Below are 15,299 nucleotides of genomic sequence, written 5' to 3'. Positions count from 1 at the left end.
CTTACCCTGAACTGGTGCAGTAAGAACACTCAGATCTGGGTAACTAAATCAGTGTAAATTGGATTAGCTAAAACTGTAAATAGGACGAATCGAATGAGCCGGCTAAACAACGATTAGTCATAAATGCGTCGCGTCGGATTAGTTATATTTTCTTTACGGCGAAAACGCATCCGCTGCGCGCGGCCCGCCGCTGTCCGCCGCCGAACGGGACGCGCGCGCGTCGCTGTCCTGCGACCGTCGTGTAGCCGCGGCACCATCGTCAGCGGCAACAGCACCATCCGTCTTCCCCTCATCGTTCCCACCAGAAGGGGGACCATCAGTCTGCCGGAGACGTTGTGTGTGTGCGAGCCGAGAGGCGAAACGAAAAAAAAGAAAAAAAAAAAAGAGGGAGAAAAAAAAAAAAAAAAAAGAAAAGAAGAGACTTGGATTCGATAGCGGCCGCCGACTCCAGATCCAGCCCTGAGATAGGATCCAGGAGTCCGCATCTTGCCGCAGTCCCGGGGATTTTAATCATGCCTCTCGGTGTGTGTGTGAGCGCAGGCAGGCTGACAATGATTTCCTCCGTGATTACGTACAGAGCGAGTCCCTGCGGGCTGGGGGCCCCCTCTGGAGCCATCCTCATGGCTTTGGGGGCCTTGCTTCCATTTTCCATTATTATGTGGACTACCGGAGCGACAGCGCAGTCCAAGACCTCGCAGGTTTGTGATGAGGAGGGAGCTCGCATCTTCTCTCCGCTTCTTCTTCTCCTTTTTTTTCCCACAAAAAAATAAAAAACCAATTTAGACGCAAGACTTAGAGCAGATTCGCAGCCGAATCCAGCGCTAGCTAAAGAGAATGAGAAAAAGGGAGACGGTCTGTTTTAGTTTAATATGTAGGGAAAAGTGATTTTTTTTCCCTCTTTTTTTTTTTTTAAGTTTTGTTGGTTTTTTTTTTTTTTTTTTTTTTTTCCTCTCCCCCCGTTTTCTCAGCAGGCGTTTTGCAGATCTCTCCTCCAGCGCGGTTGCAGTTTTGAGATGAACGAGTGAAGTAAATGATGATGTTTTTGTTTTAAAGCGCGTTATTAAATGTTTGCGGGAGAAATGTCTATGACGGGGAGGACGGGACCGAGTGCGGCGGAATTACCGCTATTTCCACACTTTTCCGAATAATAATACCACAGTTAACATAGGCAGCTTTGGATTTTTAATCACAACATCTCCTCCCTTCGCGTCTTTATCGCCGATACAGTCGTCAGTCACATTTTATATACATTTTTTTACATCTCGAAAAAAAGCAACCGCCACTGTTGTGTGTGGGGAAAAATTAAGAATACAAAAAAAAAATCGGATTTCGTACGATATTGGCCGTTCGTAGTGTAGGATTGTTCGGTGTGAGAAGTGGGCAACTTCGGCTGTTTTTCTTTAGGATGTCTCGCCGCAAGCAAGCCAAACCAAGATCTCTGAGAGGTGAGTACAGAGCCGCGCTGTGTGTGTCCTTAAGGTGGAACCGAACCGAACCGAACCGGACCGGCTTCTGCACTTTTAACATTTACATGATTAACATGTCAACAAACACGCACGTCTGGGCTTCTCGCCACCACCCCGAGGAACCGTGACATGCAAACTTCGCATCCAAAAAAAAAAAAAAAAAAAAGTTTTGAGTTCCGAGAATATAAAGTTTGTGAAAGCCTTTTTTTCCCCCCCTACCCTTAAAAATTCTTATTCTTTGCGATTCATTTTTATTTAAGTGCGATCGGATTGAATTGTAAAACATTGTTGATCTGTAAAAAAATGTTGCATGTTTGTTATAAGGGTTTTGGAAGGAGAGAACTGGGCACGCCCGCGGTGTGTGTGTGTGTGTGTGAGAGAGAGTATTTTGTCCCAGTGCACGGGCATCCCGCACGCGCGTGTCTCCCGCACGCTCACCTGTGCGTCGGCGGCGGCGGCGACCGCGCGCCCAGTGCTGTCGGACGGGCTGCTGACAGCGTCGGGCAAGCGCGACGCACTGATGGAATGCGAGTTTGCGGCGTCGCGTCACGTGGTGCGAGAGTGAGCGCGAGCGGCTTGCGACGGAGAGCGCGCTCGCTTGCGGAGGGGGGGGCGACAGGCGAGAGAATTATTATTATTTTTTTTTTTTTTAAATGGGGAGGGGTTCCGGAGGAAACAGAGTAAGAGCACGAGGTTTTAGGGGGAAGAGTTGATGAAATATTTCCCGCGCAGCAGTTTTGTGAATAATGCAAGTAATTTTAGTGCAATAATGCAAGGCTTGTAATTAAGAGTGACGTCACTGATTGCTTAATTGGCCTGCAAATCGCCCAGAGAGCGCGACAACTCTGTCGGCTGTTTGTTTAGCCGCCTCTTAAGTATATCGCGTCACCAGTTCTTATACGTCTGTTTATTGTTCTGCTGTTGATGCGCTGATGAAATGAGACATGTTAGCGAAAATTTCAGAAAATTCCCATAAGCCTTTGGTACTGGGCAGAGTAAGGCATGTTTGTCTGGAAAGTTGTGACACACGTCTCTGGAATGCACTAATGTTTGCTTCCACTCGTGCGGTTTTTGTCCGGCGACGTGCGGGTTCCCTGGCACGGTGTCACGAAGCGGGCGCGCGCGCAAGTGTGCGCACACGCGCGCCCGGTCAGCGGTTCTTCTGCGGTAGGGTCGCCGCGGCTCTTCGGGGTTCAGCTCTGTTTCGTCTGCCTGGCAGCTGATTTTATTTTGCACGGCTAATAAGTGTTGATAATTTCATATGATATGCCGGTCCGGGGTGGGGGGGGGCTCTTCTTGGAAGTCCTCAAACCACAGGGATGTAAAAGCTCTCCAAAAGACATGTCCTACCAACATTTAGAATGTAAAAACTGCTAGGTGAAGCGGGTAAACCAGGAATCAGCTAATCAGGTCTCTACAAATAATCTTTGGAATATAATAATATATGCTTTAACTACTGAACCAATACCATTATGAGAAAATATAAGAGCGAAGCCCATTCATTCTAAAATCTTTCACATTTGTTCACTTAGCAGCTAAGTTAGCTGATGCTTTTATCCAAAGCGACTTACAAATTTAAGCTACTTATAGTTGAATTATTTAGACAGTTGGGTGATATAAATATTTTTTTTATACTTCCTGGAGCAGTTTAGGGTCAGTACCTTGCTCAAGGGTACTACAGCTGGAGGTGGGAGTTGAACCTGTAACCTTTGGGGCCACAGGGAGCTGCTCTAACCACTATGCTACCAGCTGCCCAGATCAAGATGTTTTTATACCCAACACTTTGTTATGGCAATTTGACAGTTTTCCGTACCCCGTGTCTTTCTGCAGGGGGTCTGACTGTGTGTGTGTGTGTGTGTGTGTGTGTGTGTGTGCGCGCGCGCGCGCACGCATGCACGCACGCGCACACGATCTTCCATCAGCACATAGGTCTCATGTGTAGTTCAGATGTGAGCGTCGGCCTTTTCAATGCCCAGTTCTGCTGTGAGGTACTGGACTGTAGTACTAGTTACCTGTACTCTGAGTAAAGACCAAGGCTGAAATGGTAATAAGGAAGTAAACAAACCCCCCCCTGTCCGTTAGAACTAACCAGTGAAGCTTGATCCAGTTGACATTACAAGGCGGACCATGTGCTCGGGTGCGAAACAGCATATTTCACTTTCTTGCATTTGTTTGCAAGATTAATTCAGCTGTATCTCAACAGTGAAATATGTACTTGACCATAATGTTGGAGAAATTTTAACCCAAATCTGAAAATATGGTAAAGGAGAGTCATGTTGGTTTGTTACATCTGTTACCATTGTTTTCTTCTCACCGTGGACATTGTGGAAAAACCTGTCGTATCCGCAGCAGTTTGCAGTCAGATTTAAGTACGTGCGTTCAACGCAATAAAAAAAAAAAAAAAAAAAAATTTGATACATCTTGGCAGGGCAGTACAGTCTTACAGCACATTTTTATTTGATTTAACACATGCTGAATGTGCTGAAATGTAATAGGCTGCTAGACAGAAACAACAACAGTTTGACTGATGATGTATTTCAGAATTATATAACTACATCAATATATAAAAATGAAAATGATGTCAGTTCTGAATAAGAGCGAAGCCCGTTCAAAGTATGTGTAAAACTATTAGTCATGAAAGCAATAAAACAAATACAACATCAGCTATAAACATACGCATTTGTGTTTACGCACATAAAAAGTCAAAGCAGAGAAAATTGCAGGACTCTTTGTTTTCCAGTTACACAATATCGCTGTGGATTGTGGCAAGTGGTTACAGTTGCTTTGTATTTGTTTTGAAATATTTTTGGGCACGAGTCGTCGGGCCATCCGAAGCACATCTGTTGCGGGCCGTGGCGGGGGCTTGGGGAGGCAGGGCAGACGGAGAGCCAGCAGGGGAAGGCCACATCACCTAGAAAAGAGGACATCATCCACAGGTTCGAGGGGTGGGATCAAAGTCCCTGATTGGTAGGACCCCGTGTGGAAACTGGCCCGTCCCTCGGTTTCCTCTGAAGATGAGTGGGATATTGTTCAAACCCTGTGGCGTGAGAGGAAAGCGTGCACTCCCATTTCTGGTAAATCACAGCCGTGTGATTTGGGGGTAACTTGTGGGTGCAGGGGGTGTAAATACTAATGCAAAAGCGCTGCACGCAGCCGTTTTGTAATTCCGTAACGCAAGTGCTCGTTCGGGAATTTAATTTTTTTTTTTAAGTTGTTGCATTCTGGGTTTGAACTTGTGAAAGGATGAGCTTATGAGTAGTTCAGAGTAGGTGCAGCATGTTTACTTGTTTTGATGCTTTTTTTCCTTTGAGGAGGGTTTTGGGTTACCTTTCTATTAAATTCTTTGAATAAGAACATTTGTGCTTTTACATGCAGTAAATTTGTTAGAATCAGCATCTGTCCTTTGCTGGGTTTAGTGATCTCGGAGGTGACTTGATTTATTGCCCCGTCAAATTTTTTGTTGACCCAGATAGGTTTAAATACACACTTAGAAAGACACTAATCGTGTCACACAGACTTTTGAGAAGTCCCACCAATCCTCACATCAGCATGAAACTTTGGTATCAAATACTAAAATGCCAGCTAGATCACCTTAATCTATGTTGTATTATCATTTTAAGGATTATTTCTACAGTATAGATTTTTTTTTTTTAAGGATTTTGGTTGCAGAGGTTAAGAAAAATCAAGTTTGCTGATTCATTTTCTTAAATCTATAGCAAATATTTTCCATATTACACAGAATATTCCATTGTGGCTGAAAGATTTTTTTTTTTTTTTTTTTTTTTTAAATAGCTTCAGGCTACAGTTTGTTTCACGATTTGCACTGCCTGTCTGCATAGATGGCAACCTACGCTGAATTAAAATTGCATTAGTGGAAACTTGTTTATATATCATATATATATATATATATATATATATATATATATATATATATATATCAGTACGTGTGTATATGTAACAGTATAGACTGGTCTCCTGTTACACTGCAGTACTTTTCACTTTACAGTGCCAACAATTTCTGAAAATGCTAATGCAGGTGATGTGCTGTTGATGGACGTACATTTCTAATTTGAAGGTTGTCAGTTCAGAACCTGGGAGAGACCATACTGCTGTTGCCTTAAATGAAGTACTTATACTGTATATTCATATTTTTTTAAATTCTAGTATGAATTTATAGACCTGTTTTAGTTTATTGGGTATTTTTCCCTGCTTTCTTTTCATTTAGAGAGACGTTTAACATGCAGTCTTGGATGTGCTATAGTTACTGTTTTAACAGTTTAATACTGTATATTTAATGAGTGCCACCACTGAGGTAATTTTACCAGAAGGGATGCCTGTGTCATCACTGCTCCTGACACTTCACCTACAGTTAGTCATATGAGAGCATGAGAATCACTAAACTGTTTATTCTTAGAACTTGTGTTGTTGGTTTTGATGGCTGTATACACTTATTATAACAGGATCCAATGGATAAATGTGAATATACATCAGCTGTTACATAAATATGCCTTCTGTGCCGCGCATGCAGTGCGTGTCAGCAATCGTTTAGTTTTCATTAGTGCTCCAGAAAATATTTTTAAAAACTGGCATGACAAAGGTTCGATGTAGCTCTAAGTTATCTGGCAATATTCGCATGCTTTCAAAATTAAACTTTTTCATCGCATATTGCATTCCTGTGTCGGAAGTACATTTAACATGATGCCCTGAATTAAAGCAACTTTTAACGTGAGTAATGGACATCTGTACATAAACTAAACTGTTTTATGCTGTTTCTGGAGGCTGATGAGCTACTTCTCAGTTACAGCAATATGTTCTTGTATGGCACTTGTGGCAACTGCAGTGGCGCCAGTTGGTGTTTGGAAATAATCCATTAAAAAAAACCTGTAAATTATTAAAAATAAAACTTTATTTTTTCCAACGTACTGCGAAAACTTCGGAACTGAAGAACAGTCTTGTTATTATTGCAAGCTTCTCTTTCACCAAACACCTGGTGTTTGCAAACACCATTAACACCTTCCAGCAGTGTTTCTGCAGCGGCTCTGGGTTCTGCTCCAGGTTTCAATACGACCAACGAGCTCGTTAATGTGATCACGTGCCCTTATTTTATTTTTGTTCAGCTGACGTTTTCCTCCAACGCGACTTGTGATTAAATCATTTATACAGCTGAGTAGTTTTTTTTTTTTTTTTTTTTTTTTCCTTCCTTTCTCCATTAGGATAAATACCTTGCTCAAGGGTAAAACAGCAGGAGGTGGGATTCAAACTGGCTACTGTCCAGAACAAGGTGGCAGCCTTTACCGCTGCACCACCTGCTGCCATCCCAAAAATCTTAAATGGTGACAGAATCAAAGTATGTCATTGACAGTGATTTCGCAAAGGGGTATTACCGGGGTATAACTTGTACAGTGTGTATGAACGCTCTTGTAATTTGCATACGCTCTTACAGCAATACAGAGGAACTAATGAGAACATGGCATTGTTCCAGCTCCTCCAGGTAGCGCGGAGCAGCGAGCTAATTTAATTATTAGTGAAATTGCATTGTATTGGGGATAAGTCCTTATTTAACAAAGCTTATTTAAATTATGTACTAATCTGGGATGTGACACTAGACGTGTTGGCTCTTTCTCCCCCCCCCCCCCCCCAAAATTAGGATCTTGAGTGAAAAGGTTCCTCTTGTATTGCTGTAACAGGCGAGACGCTTTTTATTGTTGTTATTGTGAATGAACGGCATTCAAAGAACTTCGTGTGATTCGCTCCGCTGCCAAAGACCCAACGTTTTGAGCGGCAGTAAGAAGCGCTGGCTGAGAGCTGGTGCCGGGTCTCCGTGACTCTTCGGCAATTTCGGCTCTCTACGTATGTCTGAAAGTCTGTTTAGAAGTACACTTTACCATTTTTGACACTGCTACATGTTTTAGAAAAGTTTATTTAGCTGGTATGGGGATGGGGGGGGGTGCTTGTTGTACACAGGTGCCCATATATAGACACTTTTTTTTGTGCGCTTTACACCGCTGTGCACAAATCTGGACAGGAGAGGGATCTGGTTTGGGGTTGGAAATGATTATATTGTAAGGAGGAGAATCAAGAGAGGAAATGTGCCACAGGTACTAATGGGGTGAGGAGAGAGTTGCACTCTTTACAGATGGAACCCGATACGCGCTAAAAAACGTTTGCTACTAATGAATGGAAGAAGCGGCCCTTATTAATGAGCACCATATATGTGTTTACTATGGTCATGTTAAAGTTATATGTTGTGCTGTGATTTGCGACCCCTTTGGAGGGGTTAACACAGGATTGGGCGGGGTGTCTTCTGCTGGGTAGCTTAGTGGTTAGAGCCACCACCTCTGAACTCAGCGTTTGTAGGTTTGAGTCCCACGTCCTACTTTAATACCTTTGGTATTGGAGAAATTTGTATTTAATTTATTTCAGCAACATTACCCAAGTCATAAATGGGGGAAAAGCATTGTACTTTGCTTTTGGGGGGGGCGACAATCAGATAAATAAATACAAACTTCCCTCCAAATTAACTGGTACCCTTACTCTCCCTTCCTAGGAAGAATCTTCGTATTCCCAAGCTTATGTACTTAAATGGAAGTACCAGTTTCATATTTCTTTTCTTTTGTAGCCTTGTGTCTAACCTTTGTGTAACTTGTACACGTGGCCAAATTGGGTTTGCATCTCCAGCTGCACCATGTGCTGTTTTCTCTTCTTGTTTAGAAGTGTGATTCTTGTTTCTTAAAGTGTTGGCAGTGGGAGAACTTCTCTGGCGGCTGCATCGTAAACACTGAGCAAGGAGAAAATGGGAAATACTGTGTTGGCAGGAGAACAAGTTACTACTGCAGGAAACGGAATCGACTTCTCAGTGCAGATGATATAATTTTGAGAAGAGCAAGCTAAGACTGACATGGATGGTACGTAGGGGGGAAAAAAGACAAACTTGGGAAGAAATATGTTTTTTTTTTTTTTTTTTTTTTATCTGGAACGAGTCAGTGATTGACATCCAAATATCCGTTTTCTTTTAAAATGGATTGGAAGGTAAGGTTATTGAATGACAATAGGTGCAGATTGATTGGTTATTGACTGTGGCTCTGCCCTTAACAACCCTCAACATATAAGGTCAATTGAGGCATAACAGACAGTCTGGGTCAGTGGAGAAGGCGAGATTTTTTTTTATTGAGTAATTTTTCATGAAATCGAGGAAATGCAGGCCAAGTGTGATTCCCAAAAGCAGTGAGACTGTTGCTATGAGGGATACCTCGGCGATCATCCAGTGTGAACCCCAAACCATGTGATATCATGCTTTCTGCTAATGTGAACTTGCATATGTATTTTTTTTTTTTTTTTTTTTTCCTCCCTGGCTAAATCTCTGCGGCCTCTATACTCAGTGGGTGAGGAATTTACACAGAGTTGCCTGTAAGCCAGCACTCTCATTTCTGTGCTCTAAAGTTAAATAACCTTCCAGGACAAGCACAGCACAGTGCAGGAAACATAAGTAAAGCTAAGCGTTGGTTGGAGTTGTTGTCCGGGGCCCATTTATAAGAATGAACCGTAAGAAGGCGAGGCGGTTGAAGCGTATTTGTCAAGAACACGGTTGGATTATGTCTCTTCAGGCCGTACACATTCATACATTCCAAAGTATGACGAAGCAGATTGTATTTACACTGGAAGGCTTGCCAGCAGGCAACGCTTCAGAGGTTTGTGAATGTAAACCTGGCAGGGCTATCCATCCTGACCAAGCTACATTTAATCGTTGTGACCAATTCTTGATCTTTCCTGCTCGCTGCTCAGTTTCAAAAGTCTCCTAACCACAATGCACCCCCCTTTTGTGTAGGTATGTCACAGTTTTCTTCAGGCTGACATTGCCCTTTAGAGAATTTCTTATAAGCGTCAGTCTTTCTGGGAAAATTGCACTCTGAACAAAAGACAAGCTATTCAGTCATGTCACAGGGAGCAAAGTCTTCACATGCCACTGTACAGATGGTCCTCGGCTTATGACGGGGTTCTCCTCCAATGACCCCATGTAAGTCGATTTCTCGTTAGTCAAAAATGTTTATATGTCTTAAAGATTCATGTTAGCACAACATGTATGATTACTGCATTGTGTAATGGGCTTTGTTATATTTTTTCATGAATTCTACACATTCATGTTAAAATAATACACAAATTGTAAAGTATCGGGGTGTGGTGGCGCGGCAGGTTCAGCCGGTGCCTGCTGTGTGGCGGGTCTGGGGCTCGAGCCCTGCTTGGAGTGCCTTGCGATGGACTGGGGTCTCGTCCTAGATGTGTCCCTTTCCTCTTTGGCTTTGCTCCCTGTGTTGCCGGGTAAGGCGCCGGCTCGCCGCAACCCCGCTTGGGAAGAGCGGTTCTTGACAATGGATGGATGTAAATTGTAAAGTGTTTTTGTGCAGCACTGTTTTTTCTCTTTCATTTCTCGATCTATTGTCTTCTGCTTTTTCGTTTCACCAGCATTGGCACGCTCACTCTTTCACTTGCTAGTCATTTTAAATAAAAATTAACTTGTTGGGAAACCCAGTGCAGCCAGCCAATGCTATCGTACAGCAGATGGAGCAGTTTGTGTTAGATAATACAACCAAATGTCGGGACTCGAAAATAAAATACAATAAGTTTGATGGAACAATTGCGGTATGTCTAGGGTGGTCCTAAGTCATAAGTTGGTCATAATGTCATAAGTCAAGGACTACTTGTTTCAGCTTTTAATGTTGACCTGTTTCCAACAGTTGCTGATCTTTTACACGTTCGTTTAGAGATCTTCACGTTGCATACGGTGGTTACGAATGGCTACTGGTTCGTGTTCATTTGTTCTCATTCTTGTCAGTGGTAATGTCTTTAATGTGGTGCTGTGGAACTGCAGATCTGAAGCACAAAAATAGCTAAAAGTTAAAATCTTACTGGCTGCTTGATTTACCAAACAAAGCACTTGTCTTTGTAATTTTATTGGAAGAAGGTCCATTTGATGAGGGGGCGGTGTGACACTGCAGTCGAAAGGCCAGTGGCACACTGAGAACACTACCTCCTACCCACAAGAATTAAATGTGCCTCTAATTACTTTAAATATGCAATTTTGTGCTTTTTAAATGGTTGGTTTGCATTTCCAAGCTGAGAGGAGCTTCCCTGCAGGGAGGTCTTGACTGCCGCAAGTTTTCTTTGCTTTGTTAAAGGGAGACGGTTAGAAAGTAAAGGCGGTAGCCGAGAGTGTGTTTCAACGGCAGGGGTGGATTTTGGAGCCGAAGCTGCGTTGGGAAGCTCAAACATTTTATATTTGCCAGGTGCGGGAGCCTTTTGTTTCAAACCTGCTGCTCAGATCCATTTAGGTCTCTGCAAGTGACCGTTCGGTAAAGAACGTTCTGGTTTCTGAAAAAGCTTCAGGTCTAAGCTATGTTGTAACTGTCAATGATGTGTCTTGTGAAGGGGTGTGCGGTGGTAATGGTGGTTGTACCTTGTGTATGGTAGAGTGTTGCAGCGTGGGTTCAAATTGGCCAGGATATCTGCACGAGCCGCTGCAAAATGGATGTTGCGGATCTCCCAGGTGCCGGCAGATTGTCGCAAAGCGCAAGAGACGTTGACCCTCCAGTTGCGAGACGTCGGGAGAAGTTGACCCCCGGTCAGTGACAGCTGTCCTGTGTTGCAACACATGTGACCTGCAGTATGTAAAGAAAGCTGTCACGCTGCTACAGGTGTGTGGAAGGGTTACAAAAGACTCAAACTCTTTACTAAGGTATGTTCGGTGGTGCTACTACCGCATCAGTATGAATTAAATTCCCGCTCCCTGTTTTAATCGTCCTGACGCACAAACACTTGAGCATGTCTACGCACCATATTTATTTAAATGCTCAAGCCTTGGGCTATAGTCAGCTTTGTAGCCATGAATTGAAATTATTTGACTATATTCTCCAATGTATCTGTACCACAATTAGATATTGAATCTTGCCAGATAGCTGCTTCCAGTGAGTGGACCGCTGTTTTTAGAACCTCTTGACCGCTGCCGTACAGCCTTCGCGGCTCTGTTGCATTCGGCACATCACAAAATGCCATTTTATTTAAACGTGGAGCTGTACAAACAGCGGTACAAACTGTGGTATGTATGTGTGGGTGTCGTTTGGAAGTGGTTATTTTGGGACTCAGCTCTCAGGGGTCTCTGTTCTGTGTGCTGCACAAAGACGAGGAATCTGAAGTTTCTTTGTAGAGTCAAAACGAACAGCGCTATAGAGTCTTGCTGCGCTCGCCTCCGTTTGCCTTCCAGTGATGTGTACCTCCGGAAGTATTTAGAGGAAAATGTGGACATTTCATTTTTCCTGAAGCACTAAAAGTCACCCTACAGATGGATTTCTCATTACTAGATGAACTTGCTTAGGTGCAGTCTTCTTGACGCCATAACTTATCAGGATCTGGGTTCGTTTTTGTATGAAAAATGAAAGTAAAATGTAATATGGCCCATAAATGTATTCAAACTACCAAAAATATATATTTATAATAGGCCGGGTAGCTATTTATGGTTCTACTTGCTGCGTTTTGGATTACCTTTAGTGCTTACGAGTATAGAGCCAATGTAATGCATTTCTCAAGACGCATCTTGGGCCTGCAGCTACCGGTGCCCTGTTCTCTTTGGTCAAAGAACGTTGTCCAGGTGGAAGAGAGCGATAACGCTATCAAGGTGCAGCAAATTGCTTGCTAATGTGATTGTCATTCATGTGCAGCCGTGGGTCAGATTTGTTGATCTTTCATTACAGCGCCTGACGCGTCAGTGTGTCACCCACATGTTGTCGGGGTGCACCGGTAGCGGCCCTCATTAGCAGTAAGATGGGCTGTCGGCAAGTGTCTGGGTGCCGCCGCGCAGTAGAAGCGGGAGGGTGGTGACTCTCCGGCAAGCGATGACTCAGGATGGGATGCACATGCCGAAATGTTCACGGGATGCAAGCGCCCCCTCCTACCTGACACTGCCGGAAGTTCATGGCATGTGATCGTTCGTGCGCTTGCATCATACAGAAGCATAGTGGTGTTGTGGGGTTACGTTGTGTGGTGCTCATCCATTATATGGACCTTACAACCGTAAAGACCAGGATATTGAACCTTTTGCCAGGGATGTTTTTAATGATGATTTTATAGTAGTAATTCCAATATTTTATGCTGATGTAATTTTTATATATTTAATGCCCCTCGGAATCTCCATAAACTATAAAGAAACCTGAAAAGGAGATCAGCTTGGGCATCGTCACCCACCCCAACTATTTTACTCTCTCGTGTCTCTGTGAATATTCAAGGATTCGTGGATTCTTTGCTCACGGCACGAAAGGGGCACTCCATCATGTTAGGGATTTGCGAGTGAAAAGCCGTCGGCGGCCTTGCATTATGATGCCCTGTGACAAAGTGATGGATTTCCTGGGGCCCTTTTTTTCTGATGCTGACAAAAGCCCTGAAGGTTCCGGTGGCGAGAGACAGGCGGCGGACCAGGTCCTCGGAAGTGAACGATATACAGTATGGTTTTGCTGCTCCTGACATATGTGTTTACATTATCGTGGCTGTTCGGGGAGCTCGGTGTCGTGAGACAGGCAGCGTGGTGACACGTCAGGAATCCAGACAAATTCCACAGAGAAGAGCAGCCAGACTTTCACTTAGTGTTTTCTTGTAAATATGTAAATAATTGTGGAAGCCATTTGATAATCAGTGTGAGCCACAGTTTTATAATTACTCTGAGGGTAATAAACCATTTTAACATAGACGTAGCATGGGGTCGTAGGCGTCTCTCTTTAATGTTTAAACAAGTCTCGTGTCCTCCCTGATATTTTTTGCACAACTCCTCTATTGGCAATTTTTTTTTTTTTTGTCCACCTCATGCCTGAAAAGCTTATATTCATAAAATATATACCCGCTGCTTTCCATTGTGCAGAAAACTAGCTAAAACCAGTCACCTTCCTCTTGATGATAAGCCCTACTAATCCTAAACTGAAGAAACTTGGCAATTAAAAAAATTGGTCTAATATGATCAATCTGCCAGTGTGAGGCTGACCAATAAATTTGTTGCTGATTCTCAAAATTTTGTCCTCTAACTGCCGTTTTCTCTCTCTCTTTCTGTCTTCTTGGCAGTAGAAGAAAATGAGACAGAAGACCAGCTTGCTGCGGCAGGACACTGTGGCACCGAGACCGGTAATGTCCTACTTCTCGACCCGAAACGTTCACTTGTCTGAGAGGTGCCATAAAGCCATCGATCCTGTCTGCCTTTGTTTTTGTTTGCATGCGCCCATCGGTGTTTTGTCTGCAGTGTTATTTTGCTTCTCCGCGTATCTGCATTTGGGAAGGGAGATCAGGAGGAGCTGAGAGTCAGGGACGGGTTTGGGTAGGTGGGGGTTCTGAAGAGACGTTAACCTTGCGTTGAGGGGGTCCGCAGGAGGGATCGTGTTAAACTCGTGTCTCTCGGGCGGCGGGATGCCACGTTCCGGGACGCTCAAGCACGCCGGCTAGATGGATGCGTCTCGTCTTTTAGCGTGACGTGTGCCACGCGCCGAGTCTTGCAGGAGAACACGGGAAATCCAGGTCAGGCTTTCGGATGGCTATTATGAATGAGGTGTGCTCCTGCACCCCCGTCATCAGCCCTCCCCGCATCTTCTCCGCTAAAGGTTAGATCTCATGTGTAGTTATTTTAAACCTGATATGGATTACTTTGTCCAGCAGTCAGGGGCTCTTGGTGCACGAGAGCTGCCGTAATAAAGTATTGATAAGCTTTTGTGGAGAGGAGACATCCGGGAGAGCTGCCGTCGCATGAAAGTCGTCGCCCCGATGCGGCAGCAGCTAGCAACTCGGAGCCACTCGCACACTGTCTGCGCCGTATAGATTTTTCTGCATCCAGCATATACCCCTCCAGTTCTACCGTGCCTACTGGGGAGATTAAGCGCTCGCTGATGATCCGTGCTCCCCGGAGACATTTGGAGGGGAGGAGGGGGCAGCTGTCATCTCGCAAACTCTCGCAACGGTGCGGACTGATCGCAACTTTGTTCCAAGACTCAACTTCAGCGTCTCGGTGCCTGTTGGGGGGGGGGGGCCCTTGGCAGGGCAATGCATAGCCACCACCTGCTCCATACTCTCCCACGGCCGGCCGCGGCCCATCCGAGGGGCCCCTGGTAGCATGCAACTTAAACATAAGTGCCCCTTACGGTGTGGTATCGGGCTGGAGCAGAGTATTTACTCATGGATTGGTGCCTTCCGTTTGGCTCGCTGTCGCTTTGGCTCGCCGATTCCCTGCCAACATGGGAACCCTTGCTTTTGCACAGTAGGCGCAATGATACGGATCAGACCACAGTGAGTTTAATTGGTCATTTAGACTGCGAAAATAGTTTTAGATTTAAAAAAAGTATAATATCGCTGTTTTAAAAAATTGTTACCCAATGTGTATTTACAAGTGTTTCAAAACTCAGACACGCTACAGGAAGGCTGTAATGAGTTTTAATTTTCTAGAGAGCAATCTAATTTTGTTTCAGCGTTGTTTGGAACGTCTATGTTGATCTGAGTAAGAGTGCCTAAAATAGAGGATGAGGTTATGAATATTTAAGAGCTGCTCAGTTCGCTTGGTTGGAGCATTGCGCGTTCCGGATTCAGTGTGCTTTGCTCAGGACCCGGATGGCACAGCCATACGTGGCAAAGCTAACGGCACAAAGATGCAATTCGACACTAGTTTATGATGGAAACTGATATTTTTTTTCGAATAATGGGTATTTGTATTAAAAAGGTATGGCTCTGTTCCTATAATTATTTATTTATTTTTTTCCTCCCTTCTTCTCTACTACGCAGCTATTAAAGGTGCAGTATTGTGTATGCTGTTCCTTTGTA

At 44.1% G+C, this 15,299-nt stretch overlaps 1 protein-coding gene across 5 annotated transcripts in view; it reads left to right on the top strand.

The window, feature by feature from the left end:
- The first annotated feature begins 555 nt into the window (after positions 1 to 555).
- Positions 556 to 15,299, top strand: part of LOC108931644 (zinc finger protein 521-like) — a 143,015-nt gene continuing 128,271 nt past the window's right edge. The window contains exons 1-3 of one of the 5 annotated variants that reach the window (XM_029246292.1): positions 674 to 698; positions 1,405 to 1,445; positions 13,566 to 13,622. In XM_029246292.1, coding sequence (XP_029102125.1) covers positions 1,406 to 1,445; positions 13,566 to 13,622 — 97 coding nt within the window. In that variant the 5' untranslated portion in view covers positions 674 to 698; position 1,405. Of the gene's footprint in view, positions 699 to 964; positions 1,446 to 13,562; positions 13,623 to 15,299 lie in introns of those variants that run through there. The other 4 variants (XM_029246291.1, XM_029246295.1, XM_029246294.1 and 1 more) reach the window with 4 other exon arrangements.

Source organism: Scleropages formosus, chromosome 19 (assembly GCF_900964775.1).
Source record: "Scleropages formosus chromosome 19, fSclFor1.1, whole genome shotgun sequence".
Taxonomy (NCBI): domain Eukaryota; kingdom Metazoa; phylum Chordata; class Actinopteri; order Osteoglossiformes; family Osteoglossidae; genus Scleropages; species Scleropages formosus.
The sequence above is the reverse complement of the archived record's forward strand: the minus strand, read 5'-3'. Positions and strand labels throughout refer to the sequence as shown.